Source organism: Aquila chrysaetos, chromosome 17 (genome assembly GCF_900496995.4).
Source record: "Aquila chrysaetos chrysaetos chromosome 17, bAquChr1.4, whole genome shotgun sequence".
NCBI lineage: Eukaryota > Metazoa > Chordata > Aves > Accipitriformes > Accipitridae > Aquila > Aquila chrysaetos.
Genome location: NC_044020.1, coordinates 12344398 through 12359403, shown reverse-complemented (window position 1 = coordinate 12359403; position 15006 = coordinate 12344398). Strand labels below are relative to the sequence as shown.

The window sequence follows — 15006 nt, the reverse complement described above, 5'->3', positions numbered from 1 at the left end:
TCTAATCTGTGTAGAAATCTTATGGAAGAACTGATAAATTAATCTCACTGAAACTTATATCTCATAATATGTTTGACACAAGAATATAGTTCAGCTTTAATTGTAGTGAAAGTAGAGGGAAGCACAATTCAGAGCGTAAGTGCTGGTATTTAATATGTGTTGGGCTATGTGTAAGACTTAAATGCTCTTGGGTTAATATCTGTGGCTGCTCATCTAGTATTATTAACAATTATTGAAATCCCGTCAAAATGTGGAATGAAGTGCAGCTCTACCTTGAACAGTACCAAGACATATTTGGTTAGGTTGATTTTGAGGGCAGCCTGGAAGTTATTGGTCATAGAAACTGGGCTGGGGGGAATGTTATATTTGATTCCTCCTTGTTGGGAGGATATTGATGCAGTTTATCAGAAGAGTTTGCTGTCATCTGGCTTCCCTTTCTCCAGGAACAAAAAAAATATATGCAGGCTCAATGATGTGCCATATACACAGTCTATTTTACCTTAGTATGCTTTGTAATAGTTACTTGAATGGAGACACTGAGGAAATGCAAGTTGCTTCAGGAGATAGGTGGTCAGTCTCACACTCCTGGTGCTGAGTCAACATTGAAACAATGCTCAGCTGCATTGTCTCGGTAGACAGGTGGGTGGAATGGATTCTGACTTCTTTCCTGGAGTCAAAACCTATTCTTCTGGTGCCTTATGATAGATTTAATTATGAACTTCAGAAACTTTGTAGATACAGAGAACATTATCTAAAGTTTACATAAAGTCTCTGTCAGAAGGACTCAGGGGACTAATGAGTAATTGAGGGGGAGGTATTTTAGCTAAAGTTTTAATTAGGTCACACAGTTCCTAAATTTTGGGCTAGTTTAAGTGGGAAGATCTCCATACGTTTTGGAGTTGGGTTTTTTTCCCTTTTCTGACATTGCTAATAAATGTGATCTCTCTTAGCTGTGAAGGTCATGAACTGTGTTTTGTCTTTGCTGGGTAGGTGGCTATATTCAAGGAGCGGGAACAGAAGGAGATTGAAGCCATGCATGCTCTCAGGGCAGCTAACCTGGCCAAGATGACTATGGTGGATCGGATCGAAGAAGTCAAATTCTGTATCTGCCGCAAAACAGCTAGTGGATTCATGCTACAGTGTGAGCTGTGCAAAGACTGGTTTCATAGTGGCTGCGTGCCCCTTCCCAAAACAAGTTCTCAGAAGAAGGGCTCTAGTTGGCAGGCCAAAGAAGTAAAGTTTCTGTGTCCACTTTGCATGCGTTCTCGAAGGCCACGGCTTGAGACAATACTGTCTCTGCTGGTGTCCCTGCAGAAGCTGCCTGTACGGCTGCCAGAAGGGGAAGCATTGCAGTGCTTGACAGAACGTGCCATGAGTTGGCAGGACCGAGCGCGGCAGGCTTTGGCCACTGACGAGTTGTCCTCTGCTTTGGCTAAGCTTTCTGTGCTCAGCCAGCGAATGGTGGAGCAGGCAGCACGGGAGAAGACAGAGAAAATAATCAGTGCAGAGCTCCAGAAAGCAGCAGCTAACCCAGACCTGCAGGTAGAGATGTGGATATCTTGCTCTTTACCATGCTTGTCCTTCTGGGGTGTGTCTAAATGCCTTACCTTTCTTGGAGAAGCTTGGGGGAGAGGGGAGGGCAATTAAAGGCTGAGAATTAGACATACCAAAATTATCTAGTTCAGTGCTCCTCAGGCTATGGCTGGCTTCAGTCAGTTACAGGGTGCTCCGGGGACAGGCCTGTACTTTGTACTCACTGTCAATAGCAACCATTGAAGGTGCTTGTAAGAAACCCTGGTTCAGATGTAACAGCTGGCTGAGAGCCTGAAGATGTGTAAAGCAGTGGCTGCTTTGGTGTCCAAATTCCATTTCCCTCTTGACAGAATTGAAGGTCTCAATATTTATAATTTCTCATGGGTTGTCATTCTCAGGCAGTTGGTGTCCTGTTAGTAAATTCCAGTGAGGACTATAGGCAAACACTGGTACTTTTACAGCTGACCTCTTCATCTTGAGATTGAGACCAGTAATCAGATGATGCTGTGGTGAAGAAGTTTGTACAACCACAGGCTATAATTTGGTAGCACTGAACAGCAATATCTAGATCTTTCTAGTCACTATTATTCACAAACATGGAAATAAAATGTAATAGAACCTTTTCCTTGGATATTTGCCTATTTTTCTTCACATCTGGCTATAACTAGGCTTTTCTGTGACTGCCTAGGCAGTTACACTCAGGCCAAAAGAACCACTGTTTTCTTTGTCAGTAACTCAGCTTTTTTATAGATTTTTCTGGAAATTTTATTGTTTCATTCCTATATTCCATTTTTATCTTAGGGACACTTGACTAGTTTCCAGCAATCAGCCTTTAACAGAGTGATAGGGAGTGTGTCCTCATCCCCACGGCAGACTTTAGATTATGATGATGAAGAGACAGACTCTGATGAAGACATCAGGGAGACGTATGGCTATGACATAAAGGTAAGTAGTCCAGTTTGGCTTGTCTACATGGAATTAATCTAGAACACCTGTTTTTTATTAATTCAATTTATTTAAGAATATTTTTCTTATCTGAAGCTATCTCTATACATTCTGCCCAGGTTCCTGTTGCAGAAGGGGAATTTTTGTAACGCTTTTATTCAAAATTTCCAAATGTCCTGTGATTGAGTTTCAGAAGGTGCTTTTTAGTGCTAAGGAAAAAGATACACTTTTCAAGGGATTTGTATTTATAATACCATGGAGGACGGACGTTGTCTTTATGCCCCATTCAGAGACACCATGAATCATAAACATCATATAAGTGTCTATGTGGAGAGTTCTTCAACAGTTTTTGCTACAGCAAAAAATTAGTCTTTGAAAACTGCATATGCTGTACCAAGTTTCCTGATGCCAGAGCTGCTTTCACGTTTCCATACCTTTCTTTTCATTCAGCCCTCGTATAAAGGAGGTATATCTGTTCAATTTTGGATGTGTGGAAATACTCAGAACTAGATGTCTGGATCATGTTGTAAAATTAGTGTCTGGATTCAGTTCAGAAATTGTAACTGCAGTTAAATTTTTAAAATATATTAATTAGAGAAGAAGTGTCATGAGAAAAGGCAATTGTAGAGATAGCCAAGTGTTTCACTTCAGAACTTCTGAAATGTCCTTTTGATATATGTAGAGTCAAAATCAATGCCGCTGTTTCTTCTTGTGCAGTGTTTTCTTCTTAGTGATAGTGTCATATCTACCTTAAAAGATGCTAGCTTAAATTCTTCTGAGGCAGCTCTTCTGGTTTATAAAGGGACAGCAAATTTTCCAGGTATGATTTGCCTCAGTCTCTTAGTATTTTGTTTCTAGGCAGCTTTATGCAAATAAACACATTTGTCTTACAGTCCTATGTGAAATGCCAACAAGAGTACATGGCAATTGGATGTTACAGCTTTTAATTAAATTAGTTTTATATAAAAAAAAAATAATAATTTCCAAACTGTTCTTTGCATCAGGAGTCATAATAAGGGATTTCTGAAAGATGTGGCATTTTCTGAGGCTGTGATAAAGCATACGTCAAGAAAAATGGCATATGCTTGTCAGGATCTGAGGGTTTTGCAGGAGTCTAGTTTCATTTGTATAATGATTCTGTTGTCATGATTTCAAAGTCTGTTACTTAGCCCTTTTGATTTGGCTGTTCATCACTATATGTAATTGGAAAAACCTAAAAATAAAGATCCGTTGAAGTAAAGCTGATAGGGGCCCAAAATGTCTTTTGGTAGGTCAGCTAACATAGTAGGAATAGAAGACAAATTTTCAGGCAACCGAATTCTTCAGGTCTGAACTAGAAGCAGCAAAGTTCAAAAGAGCTAGCAAAGTTGCTCAGAGTTTAATTATTTTTATACTGTTGGCTTTCAAGGGTTGGGTTTTTTCAGTTTGTGATCTATAAACATTTTCCAGTGGAGTGATGTGTTAAAAAAAAGTATATAGATTATGATGCATCATGTATGAATTTGCTCTTAATACTTCCTATGGACCTTGTAGAAGTAATCCTTGGATCCCTAAGGGTCCATAGACTGTATTTCCAAAACCACGGTCTCAGACATCTCAAGTGCAGCAGTGGTTAAAAAACATGTGAAAAGGCCTGTTTGATTATATTGTGCTTCTTCTAATTAAAACATGATTCTTGCCAGCAAATACTTCATTATGAGTGCAATAACTAGACTTGTTTTAAGATTTATTCCAAACAGTCAGACAAATTCACTGGTCAAATTTACTGTAAAATTTCACCTTTAATTGCCTTCATTTTTTTCTCATGTATTTTTTCTCATTCCTTTGCACCTGTGTTGCCTATGGCCACCAAATGGTGATACCTTTTTATTAATTTGCTTATTGGCCCTGAACTTTCTTTAGTATAATGTGATATCCAGAACAAGATATTACATGAGATATACAACCTTTACTATGTAGAAACCTTTACTATGGAGAAATATCTTCCTCTTTCTGAATATATTTATTCTACCTTTTCATCTGGGCAACTTAAATCTGAATTTCCCACTTCTGGTTCTGTACTGAAATCATTAGTGTGCACTTCACTTCCTTTTAAGAGTGTAACTGAAAGCCAGAGAGAGATTACATTCTCAAACTCCCTTTTTATGTCATGAAATGACAGTGTCTGGGTGGTACAATTTCCTGAGTTGGCCATTTTGGGACCCACACGGCTAATCTTCAGGTAAATATTGTCAATAACTGCTCTACAGCCTTTCTCTTCTTTTAAGCCAGCTTCTTGGTTTTTGTTGTTTTCTGAAAGATTTCAGTCTTACATGGGATGCTAAGTATGTTTAATGCGTTGGCCAGTTTCATCACAAATGTGATGGGGTAGCTAAGTTCTGGGAGTTGTTGTGGAAATAGCTGGTTGAGGAGATTATTAATTTCACCTGCAGGGGTGAGTAAGAAGAGGGAGAAGTTAGTAATAGGGAGCATCAGGGAATCTACTCAAATGGGCTTGTGCCTTCTCTGGATTCTCTGCCTAATGTAATGCAAAGTCAAACAAAGCTTCTCCCACTGCTAAGAGATTCCTAGTATCTTTTCTCTTAATGGATCCACCTGCACCTGAAGGCATGTGTCCCATTTCAGAGCGTGATGCATCTAAAAAGTCAAGCAGCCATCCTACACAATGCATTGAGCTGAGCACAAGCCAATGCCATCATATTCTGTTCATGGAAATACTCACAACAGTCTTGACAGCCCTGTTCCTTTCAGTGTTTGGCCCTATCTTAAAATGGTTCAAGACTGCCATAAAAGTCCTGATCCCAGGGCAACATTTGATTGTTTGCCATTGTGTTGATGTTGTTGCTATGCTGGGAACACCCTGGTTTTCCTCACCTATAAGATCTTTAATAATTTCTTTCTACAGTAAACATCATTTACTCAGCATACCCCTGCTTTACTAAAGATGCTGGTCTTGATGGTCTTGCAGTCAAATTTTTCAAGCAAAAAAAAAAAAAATTATATAGGCTAAGAGTAAGCCTCTGTTCATTATGTTGACTTCTGAAGACCATGCTTGAGGAACTGCTGAGTGGGGGAAATTTTCCAGTGTTTCTCATGCACTAGCTATAAATCTGTTGACCTATCTTCATAGTTGCTGTGTTCATCCACTATTTAAGTAGGGATGTAACTTGTACCTTTTACGTGGTCTTGGTGTCTCTGGTGGGGTGCTTCAAAGTAGGGTTTTAGGAACACCAGATTGGTCAGTCTTAGTAGAATTTACTTCAAAGTAGGTATTTTCTGGATCCAGATGTTACATGTTTTCTGTGGGTCTTTTTCAGGACAATGCCAGTGTAAAATCTTCTAGCAGCTTGGAGCCAAATTTGTTTTGTGATGAGGAAATCCCCATTAAATCAGAGGAAGTGGTGACACACATGTGGACTGCTCCCTCATTCTGTGCCGAACATGCGTATTCGTCTGCTTCTAAAAGCTGCTCTCAAGGTATTTGCTTTTGTATACATTGAGATAAAATTGAACAGACAGCTGGGATGAGCAGTCAGTAAGGAGGGTAACTGCTCTGTTACCTGTGCTAGTTGTAAAGGATATGTTGTTTGGAAGAAGGTAGTGTTACATTGCAGTTAGTTTTCTGAAGTCCGATATATAAACCTATGTCAATGTTTTTGCTTGGGATTGTCTCCCTCCTTAGATTGTTGTTGCAGAAACTATGTCATTTCTTTTGTTTTTTATCTCTTCCTTTTATCCTTGTATGACTTCCTTTCTGTCTGAAAGGTTCTAGCACTCCAAGGAAGCAGCCTCGGAAGAGTCCACTGGTACCTCGCAGTTTGGAGCCCCCTGTATTGGAGCTGTCACCTGGAGCGAAAGCTCAGCTAGAAGATCTAATGATGGTAGGAGATCTACTAGAGGTATCACTGGATGAGACGCAGCACATCTGGCGGATTTTACAGGCTACTCATCCACCCTCTGAAGACAGATTCCTTCATGTCATGGAGGTATGGAACTTGAAGAAATACTCTGGTACAAAAAAACCCCACAACCCACATTATTTTGGTGTTGGTATTTTTTTTTTTTTAAATATAATCTTGGGTAGTTGAGTGCTTAGTTACTTGACACGTTTGGATTTCAACTGGGGAATAGTAGATTCCAGAAAATAACAGAATAAGAGATCCAAAAATTCAATTCTTGATCACTCATGCTGTAGCACTGTCCTCCACAATTAACCATATTTAGAACAGTTTTCTCAGGCAGTTCCATATGCAAACCTTATTTTAGAAAATACAAGGTTAGGGAAGGAAATGCTGTTCTCAATTACTCTTGGAATCAAAACTGATCTGCAAAAGAATTACAAGAAACATTTAGGAAGATGAAAAGTCTGCACTTAGTTTATACAACTTGATACTTGTATGTTGCTGAACTTTTTTTGTTACTGGGGAAAGAACACTTTTTTTAATAAAACATGGTTTGGTAATGCAGGTAATAAGATTCCTATTCTTCCTCAGAATAACATAGACATAGCAATTTTTTTATTAACATACTGTGAAGATGTGCTGATCACTGCTCAGCTGACAATGAATGAGGCAGGCTTATCTGCTGATTCTGAGGTCTAGTCCAAATCACTTAGCCTCATTCATGCAGTAGGTAAGTGGTGTGTGCGAATGAGGGGTGCACTGGAAGAGAAGGTAAACTCTTGTGTTGAGGAGCTGTACTGGAACCCCTCCTTTATCGTCTGTCAGCTGAGGTTAGGGGTCAGTTTGACCATGTGTGGTTATGGAGTATATGATTGCTTTTTGGGTTACTGAACTGCACAGGAAATATATTGAAGATGGTTCATTCTTGACTTTTTGGTAGTGTACAGTAATATAAGATGGAAGGTTACGTGCTGTGAACAGTGAGGTTAGATGAGCATATTAGTTGGGTTGTCTCCTTTTCTGAGTGCCATCCGTATACAATGGATAAGTCAAAGTGTTGCCAAACTGCCATCACTTAAGACAGTAGTATAAAGCAGACCCTGCCTCCAAAGAAGTACTGCTTTACCATGTTTTGTCCCAAGTACTTCACTTCATAAGCTTAATGTTCTTTTAATGTAATGGTTTTGGCATGGAACTGATTGAAGAAGCAGTTTGAATGCCAGCAAATAACAATTTATAAATAGTATGCCAGACTGTTGTATGAATAGTTAAGCACAGCTTTTTTGGGGGGGGGAGGGGGCTAAGAGGATGTGTGTGTTATGGCATTTTCTATTTAACCCTTATGAATACTTGTTTGACCGGAACTGCTCATTTTGAATTGAATACCTTTCTGTGTCTACCTATTTTGCATGTAAATAGACTTTTGTAAAATAATCTTCAGAGGATTTGGGTTTGGGTGGAGTAGCTATATTAAGTAATGTACAGTAAAACAGAGTCTTTATTGGCTTATAGTATGTCCTTAATCTATTAATTATTAAGGTTAAAGTATATAGTTGAATTAACTGAAATTGTCAGTCCTGTTTGTACAGCTATACATGTGAATCTTTTAGATATAAATAGAACTTGTCACTGTGTATGCTACCTGTGTGACAGAGTTTGCCAATTTTAAGCCTCACTATGATCTGAATCTGCTATTTAAGAGTTGTTAATGATGCCAGGATATTTACAATGTGTGCCAGTTTGGAAGCTATTCAAATAATGGTTCTGTTAACTTTCTTCTTTTGCTTGAGTAAGAATTCACCAATTGCTCTTTCTTAATCTCCAGAATAGCAATTGCTTTCTCTCAAAAATAATTACAGACAAGACTGATCTAGGATGAAAAATAAAGCATGTAACAAATGATTAATCTTCTCAACTTTTATTAAAAAGCAATGCGAGAAGGGAGTTGTAATTATTCCTTATTCTGCCTCCTTACACTTGCTGATGATTTAGTTTTCGCACTGGACATTTTTGATTCATTGTACTTTGACACAGTTGATACCACTTACGATTTTTTTTCTAGTATGGCGAAATGAAAGTTGAGCCCCTTTTTCTTTAGAATCTGTAACAGTATGTTGTTGAATAGCTTTCTTCATACAGTGTCAGGGTAATGGTGGAGGTAAGTTCACCTCTCAAACCACAGGTTTGCAGTATATGGAAAATTGCATTTGAAAAAAAAAAAAATCTCTTTTCACTCTTTCTATGAAGGATGACAGCATGGATGAGAAACCACTGAAAATGAGAGGGAGAGACTCTTCTGAGAGGAAGCGGAAACGAAAGCTGGAGAGAGCAGAGCAGTTCTTTGGAGATATGAAGCAAAAATCTAAAGAGCTGAAAAAACTGGAAAAACCCAAGAAAAAGAAGCTAAAACTCACCATGGATAAGACAAAGGAGCTAAACAAGCTAGCAAAGAAACTAGCTAAGGAAGAGGAGCGAAAGAAGAAGCGAGAGAAGACAGTTGTCACAAAGGTGGAACTAGCAAAGGAGAGCACAGAGAAAAAAAGAGAGAAGAAGGTTCTAGATATTCCTTCTAAGTATGACTGGTCAGGAGCGGAAGAGTCGGATGATGAGAATGCTGTATGTGCTGCACAGAACTGCCAGAGGCCCTGCAAGGACAAAGTGAGTTTTCACTTAGTTCTGTCATAGGCAATTCCATGCAAAGTCGAAAACCCCAGTGTAATTTAATAATTAGGTTGAACAGCATGAGCAACAAAAGTGGTATGATAGAAGTGAGAGAGGATTGAGTAGTACTTCGTTAGGTACACAGATGTAGTAGATAAAACTATAGAACTTCCTTATTCTCTTAAGTACTTTAAAACAGGAGAAGGTGGAAAATTAGAATCTGGGAAAAGGTCCTCTGTCTTGGTTAGGAAGTTTAACCTGTTCAAGCTATTTAATTTTTTGCTAGCTATGTGCAACATGCACTGGCTGATTCAGAGGATTAATTCTTTGACTCAGCTAGAAATGTTCCTGACTTCAGTGTGTTTCTGAACAGAAGTGGGATGTGCAAGGTTCCTAAATGAAAAATTTTCTGTATTTCTTGCCTACAGCCTGTGAACAGTGATGCTGCAGGCTGGGGGATCTACAAACTGCATTGCTTCATACTTCTTGTTGGAGATAAATAATCAGTGATTTTAGACTTGATTGGATTATTACAAAAGAAACTTGATCTGCCTCTTTCTGTGGTACTGCCTGATTGTCAGCTTTTAACATGGACTAATTTATGATCAAAAAATTTTTTTTCAGAATGTTTATTTTCTGCTTTTTAGAAAGAAGGAAAAAACCACTCCCAGTAGTAACTGTGGGATTGACACTGTACTGCACTGGCTTGCACAAGAGGGAGTAGGGACAGCTACAAATACCAAGAACTTTTATTTCTTGTTTTGCAAAATTGAAACATAGAATTCAAGTGTTCATTAGAACATTTAAAAAGACCAGTTAAAAGACCAATTTTGAAGTCTTAAACTTAGACCAAGGTTAGAAATTACACTCAATCGCTCAAAAGATGATACAATCTTTGTACCACTGTTCTCTTTACTTCATAGATGATAATTAGCTCATATTAGTACATTTTTACAGAAATTGAGATTGCAAGAAGGAGGAGAGTGCCTTTAAATTCATATTATAAAGAAGGTTGTACTAAATTTATCAAACTGCCATAAGTGAAACTGGTTGTATAATCAAAGCTTTTAACGGAATGACTGTCTTGCCATAAGGTTGGATGTATTTTTGTACATTCAACAGGTCAATGCCATACAAGTAAAAAATGGCAGATACAGGAATGTAATGACTGAAGCTTCAGCTGTTAGTGTCCATTACTAGTCACTTTTAAAAATTTGTTCAGGAGCAGTTTTCTGACAAACTAAAGTAAAATCTTGAGCTGATAATATTTCTTCATTTTAGATAGGTTGCCACTACTGTTATTTTTGTAATATATTTTCATTGTCACATTCCCCTGCAAGGTGAAGGCAGAACTACAGCAGTAACAATTTTTATAGCTGTACCAGTGCATGCCATTAAAATTAAGAGTCTGTGTTCCTTATCCTGCAGATCTCAGTTTCTGCCCACTGTCTCAAATTAACATGTACTTTTACTCGGGGAACTACAGAAATCTAATAATTCATCTTTTTTCCTTCCTAGGCTTTAATTTACTTTTTATGCCTTTTCTTAATTGTTCTATAGCAAGTTCAGCTCAAAGTTTGAAATACTTTAGCTTAAATGTTCTGACACTTTGGAGTTAGAGTTTGTGTGCGTTTTTTTGGTATTTGGTGGCCAGCTGTATACCCAATATCTAACTGGTAGAAAAGTATTAAAGCTGCTGATGTCACGTGGCTTTTTATTAGCCAAAAGCAGTAATCAAGTCCTTTTGTTTTCTGTATTTTTTTAAGTTGCAAAAGCTACTATTTGATAATGCGGTCTAAGGGGATATATATAATTTAGGATGTGTATTTGTAGACTCTCAATTATGCTGAAGTAACTGTCCCTGAGCATGCTCCTATTTTAAATGTGTTCTCGCATAACCTGTCTTTCATTTGAGGAGAGCTGAGTGTCATCTTCCTCAATAGTAGTAGTGTGTGTTTGTGGTGGTGTGGTCTAAGGATGCAAGAGGAGCAAGGTTTGTTGGAAGAGTGTTATTTTTTATTAAACTGAAGCAGCTTGTTAAAACAAGCTCTATAAGGCCTTAATTTGTGCCCAAAAGCTTTTGTGTTCTAGGTGTATCAGGTGGGTTTAATAGAAGGTATTTTCTTCATAGAAACTATGCCTATCTGTCTTTCCTTGTAATGTGCTATGTGTTGCTGATCTGATCTCTTGCAGGTGGATTGGGTGCAGTGTGATGGTGGCTGCGATGAGTGGTTTCATCAAGTTTGTGTTGGTGTCTCTCCAGAAATGGCTGAGAATGAGGATTACATCTGTATAAACTGTGCAAAGAAGCCAATGCAGGGACCAAGTAGCCCTGCTCATGCACCACCTCCTCCATTCTTATTGAGCTACAAACTACCAATGGAAGATCTTAAGGAGACAAGTTAGCAGCTACTCGATGTTTGGAACTTTTTGGGAAATGGACCACTGAAACCCTTCAGAAAGAGAGGGTTTGAAGCTAATGTAGCCACTGAGCTTCACTTCCAAGGATGTACAGACCTGCAGCAGAGTTGGTCCCTTCCTTACAGCTGGCTTCCTTCATACAATGGGGACGTCAAGGCACAGTGGTACCAACTCATCTATGCAGCCACCGCCTGATTAGGAGTTCCAGCTAGTGTTTTTTGACTCGAGTATTTCCATCTCTGAGTGTGGCTGTTGCTCTTGGAGACTGAGCAAACCCAAGGCTGTTAGATTAGACACTTCAGGGTGTTAGAAGTACATGTTGGCAGTGGAGCTGGCCTGGAATTGGTGGGCATAGGCTGCAGCTTTTAGGCCTACCAGGTTACCCTAAGGAGGTGACTTTGTAAGTTATCTTTTGCCTCCCCATGCCAACCCAGTGAGTAGGGCAATGTCTTGGGAGAGTTAAGTTGCCTCCATATCCAGGCAGCTAACACTACACTATAAGGATGGGAGCAAGTGGATGAATTTCTTTTAATTTCTCTTTTGTAGCTAAAGGGCAGAGGAGCTCATGATCTCAGAAATCAGCAAAGGTTCTGTTTACCAAAAAAGAAACCCAACTCTACTCCACTAGGCAAAATTTTTTCCTTAGTGGGGAACAGCTGATCTTCCTGTCCTGAGGAGGGCCAGAAAACCTTGATGAAGATGTCTAGCTAGACCAGAGCTTGTGAAAAGCAGAGTGCTTCCCTTTCCACAGGGCTGCCCTCTCCTGTTCTAGGCTTTGCTTAGAATTCTGCACTCCTGCACATTAAAGTTGTCTCACGCAGGATGGAGCTGGCAAGGAGGTACAGCACCCAGGGCACCAGCTTCTGTGATCTGTACCCAGGGATGGGAAGGAAAGAAGACAGCCCACTTACCTCAGAGGTTACACTGACATGTGCTTCTGTGAAAAGTTTCACTCACAACTATTTCCAGTATCACCAGGCTACGGGCATGGCCTCAAGCGATACCAGCAAGCAGTCTGCAGATACTGTTCGCAGCGCAAATCCCCCTCCCTGCTGGCTTTGCTGGATGTGTACCAGTGTACAATCAGCAACAGTTCTTGTTTGAAGTTGCCCCTGGCTTTGCCAGAGGACCAGAGGGCTTGGGGTCATCCTGGGTGACAGTTGTTTTAGTAAATCCATTTTTAAAGAAGGACTTGTTTTTACTTTTTTCTAAATGTCTCAGACTACTGACTTGTTCTATAAATAGATTATTTTTCTTTGATTTTTTTATACTTACCACTGTTAACCAGCAGCACAGACAGAGGTTCACAAAGCAAAAACCTGCCCGTGGGCTTGGGTTTTTTTACTCCATTCCTTCCTTGTAGTACAAGGAATTAGCAGTTACCTTCCCCATTCTAGCTTGACCAGCTGCCTGTGTTTAAATAGGTAAATACATTTCATGTGCTACCTTTGTGTTTGGGTTTGTTCCTATTAGTGGGGCATCTGGGCCTTAATGACTCCAGTGGATGCTGGCTTTGTGTATGTGAATGTCTGAAGCCAGCCACTGGGCTGTCTTGTCCCCCTCTCCACTCGCTCCCTATTGTGTTTCCATTCTTCTGCAGTTCTAGGAGTGTTGTAAGTAGTGTCCAGTCTTACTAGGAGCTGGATTGGGATTTAAAGAAACATTGACAAAAACAAAAGTGTTCTGTCTTGACTGTTCTGTGTCCCTTCTCTTGTTCTCTAATATTTGGAAGTTTATTTATCTGGCAGAATTATCCATCCAAAAAAAAATTCAGCTCAGGTAGACGAACTTTATTGGTTTGTTTTATTTGTGCCTGCTACCTGGGAAGAGGAAGATGTGCAAAAGAAAAAGAACTAAGATGGAGGGCGGAAGATAAAGAGTCTTGGGAGCTTTGAGTCCAAATTGGGCACAGACTTCTAATTCCTGCTCCTTAAAGACTGATATGGTGTTAAAAGCAAAAGCAAGCTGTGGTTAAGCATGTGGCTGAACGGGCACCCTAGCAAGCTTAAGAGTATTATTTGTTTACTTATTTATGAAGGAGTCTATGCTATAGCTAGACATACCCTCCTTTTGCCTCCAGTTACATTTTTTTCTTCTCAATGTACGCTTAGTTTTGGTAAACTGGTTTGAACAGATGTTACTTTCCTTCAAGCTTTAACTGATGGTACTACATAAATGTTTCCCTATATGGAGTGGATAGACTATCTGTCACAGATGTTTTAATCGTTCCAGAAGTAGACTAGTACAAGATTTCTTAAAGAATCCCAGTGTTCTGTATTCTTTCCTGACTCCTAGAATCGTGACACAACAGGGAAAATATGGTTAGCACATCCTGTTAGCCACTGAGCGTATCCTCTTAACCATTCCTACATTCTCTGTTGTGATAAAGTCATTGTTATATGTAATTACCATCAACTGGAAAAGAGATCTTTTAGTAAATCTGCATTGAATGTTCCTGTTTCTCTGAGTAGAAGGTGTGGTGGAGAGCGTTAAAAGCAGCACTAGTTGGAAGGAGAAGGAAACAAACAGCTATACGATGCAATGGTCAATCATTCTGCTTATAACAAGCATAGAAAAGAGTAAACAACAGAAAAATGTGCAAATTATGTGCAAAATGTCACATTTTTAGTAGCTCTTTTTCATATTATCAAATGGAGAGGCTCTTTATTACACTGTCGAAAGGAGGTTGCCACACTTTATAGTTACAGATGTCTCATCTACTTTTGGGTAAGGCGTTCATAAACGAAAGACCATTATTAGCTTTACATCTTACTGTTCAAGCTTATTTTTTAAGAGCATAATTCCTATCAAACGATTGCTAATAGTATGAACTTACAAATAAATGTTAACTTTTGGAAAAATCTGTAGATATGTAGTTAGTGGTTGAAAAACCTAAAGCTACAGCTGTGGTATTGTCTCCAGATCTTAGGGTTTTGAATTTTTATAAAAATCATATGCAAAGAAGCAAGCAAGTTAAGCTAAGGAATTAATTTTCTTATGGGTCTGCTACAGCTGTAGGAAAAAATCTCTCAAGCTTTGGGGACAAAATCTCAGTATACACAAAGTCTTAGCTCGTGTATCTAGAAAGGTACGTCTCAATGCTATATTCTACAAAGGATACTAGCCACTCTTCATGTTATTTCTCTTACTGTGTCTGACACAAAAGGTCAAAGAAATTACCTGAGCTGTTGTGAGGAACTAAAAATGGCCAGGACTTGAGTTGTATATCTTATCCAAACCATGAGGTTTCAAGTGTTTTTTTGAGAATGAGGGCCTGGAATTGGGCAGCTTTACTTGCATAGAGATAAATGTCACTCCTGAACTTCAGTATCGTTACATTTAGGATTTGTGCTTTTGACAGATCGTCTGTAGCTGAATGCTAGTACAGCCTGGACTATTTGATAATGAGGGCTTAAGGTAAGACTGATGATATTATGGAAATTATCTTAAGGGCTTTGAATACAGTCACACAGCATAAGATAACAAACAGATGTCTGTGTGGTTCTTAGCCACGCTGTGAAGTTTGCATTGATCTTTTCAGTTT

At 39.0% G+C, this 15006-nt stretch overlaps 1 protein-coding gene across 3 annotated transcripts in view; it reads left to right on the top strand.

Moving 5' to 3' along the window:
• KDM5A (lysine demethylase 5A) overlaps window positions 1–13916 on the top strand; it is a 51140-nt gene extending 37224 nt beyond the window's left edge. For 2 of the 3 annotated variants that reach the window (XM_030040590.2, XM_030040589.2), the window contains exons 23-28: window positions 991–1542; window positions 2335–2478; window positions 5796–5955; window positions 6244–6464; window positions 8628–9038; window positions 11235–13916. In XM_030040590.2, coding sequence (XP_029896450.1) covers window positions 991–1542; window positions 2335–2478; window positions 5796–5955; window positions 6244–6464; window positions 8628–9038; window positions 11235–11447 — 1701 coding nt within the window. In that variant the 3' untranslated portion in view covers window positions 11448–13916. Of the gene's footprint in view, window positions 1–990; window positions 1543–2334; window positions 2479–4639; window positions 4700–5795; window positions 5956–6243; window positions 6465–8627; window positions 9039–11234 lie in introns of those variants that run through there. The other variant, XM_030040591.2, reaches the window with a different exon arrangement.
• The last annotated feature ends 1090 nt before the right edge of the window (window positions 13917–15006 follow it).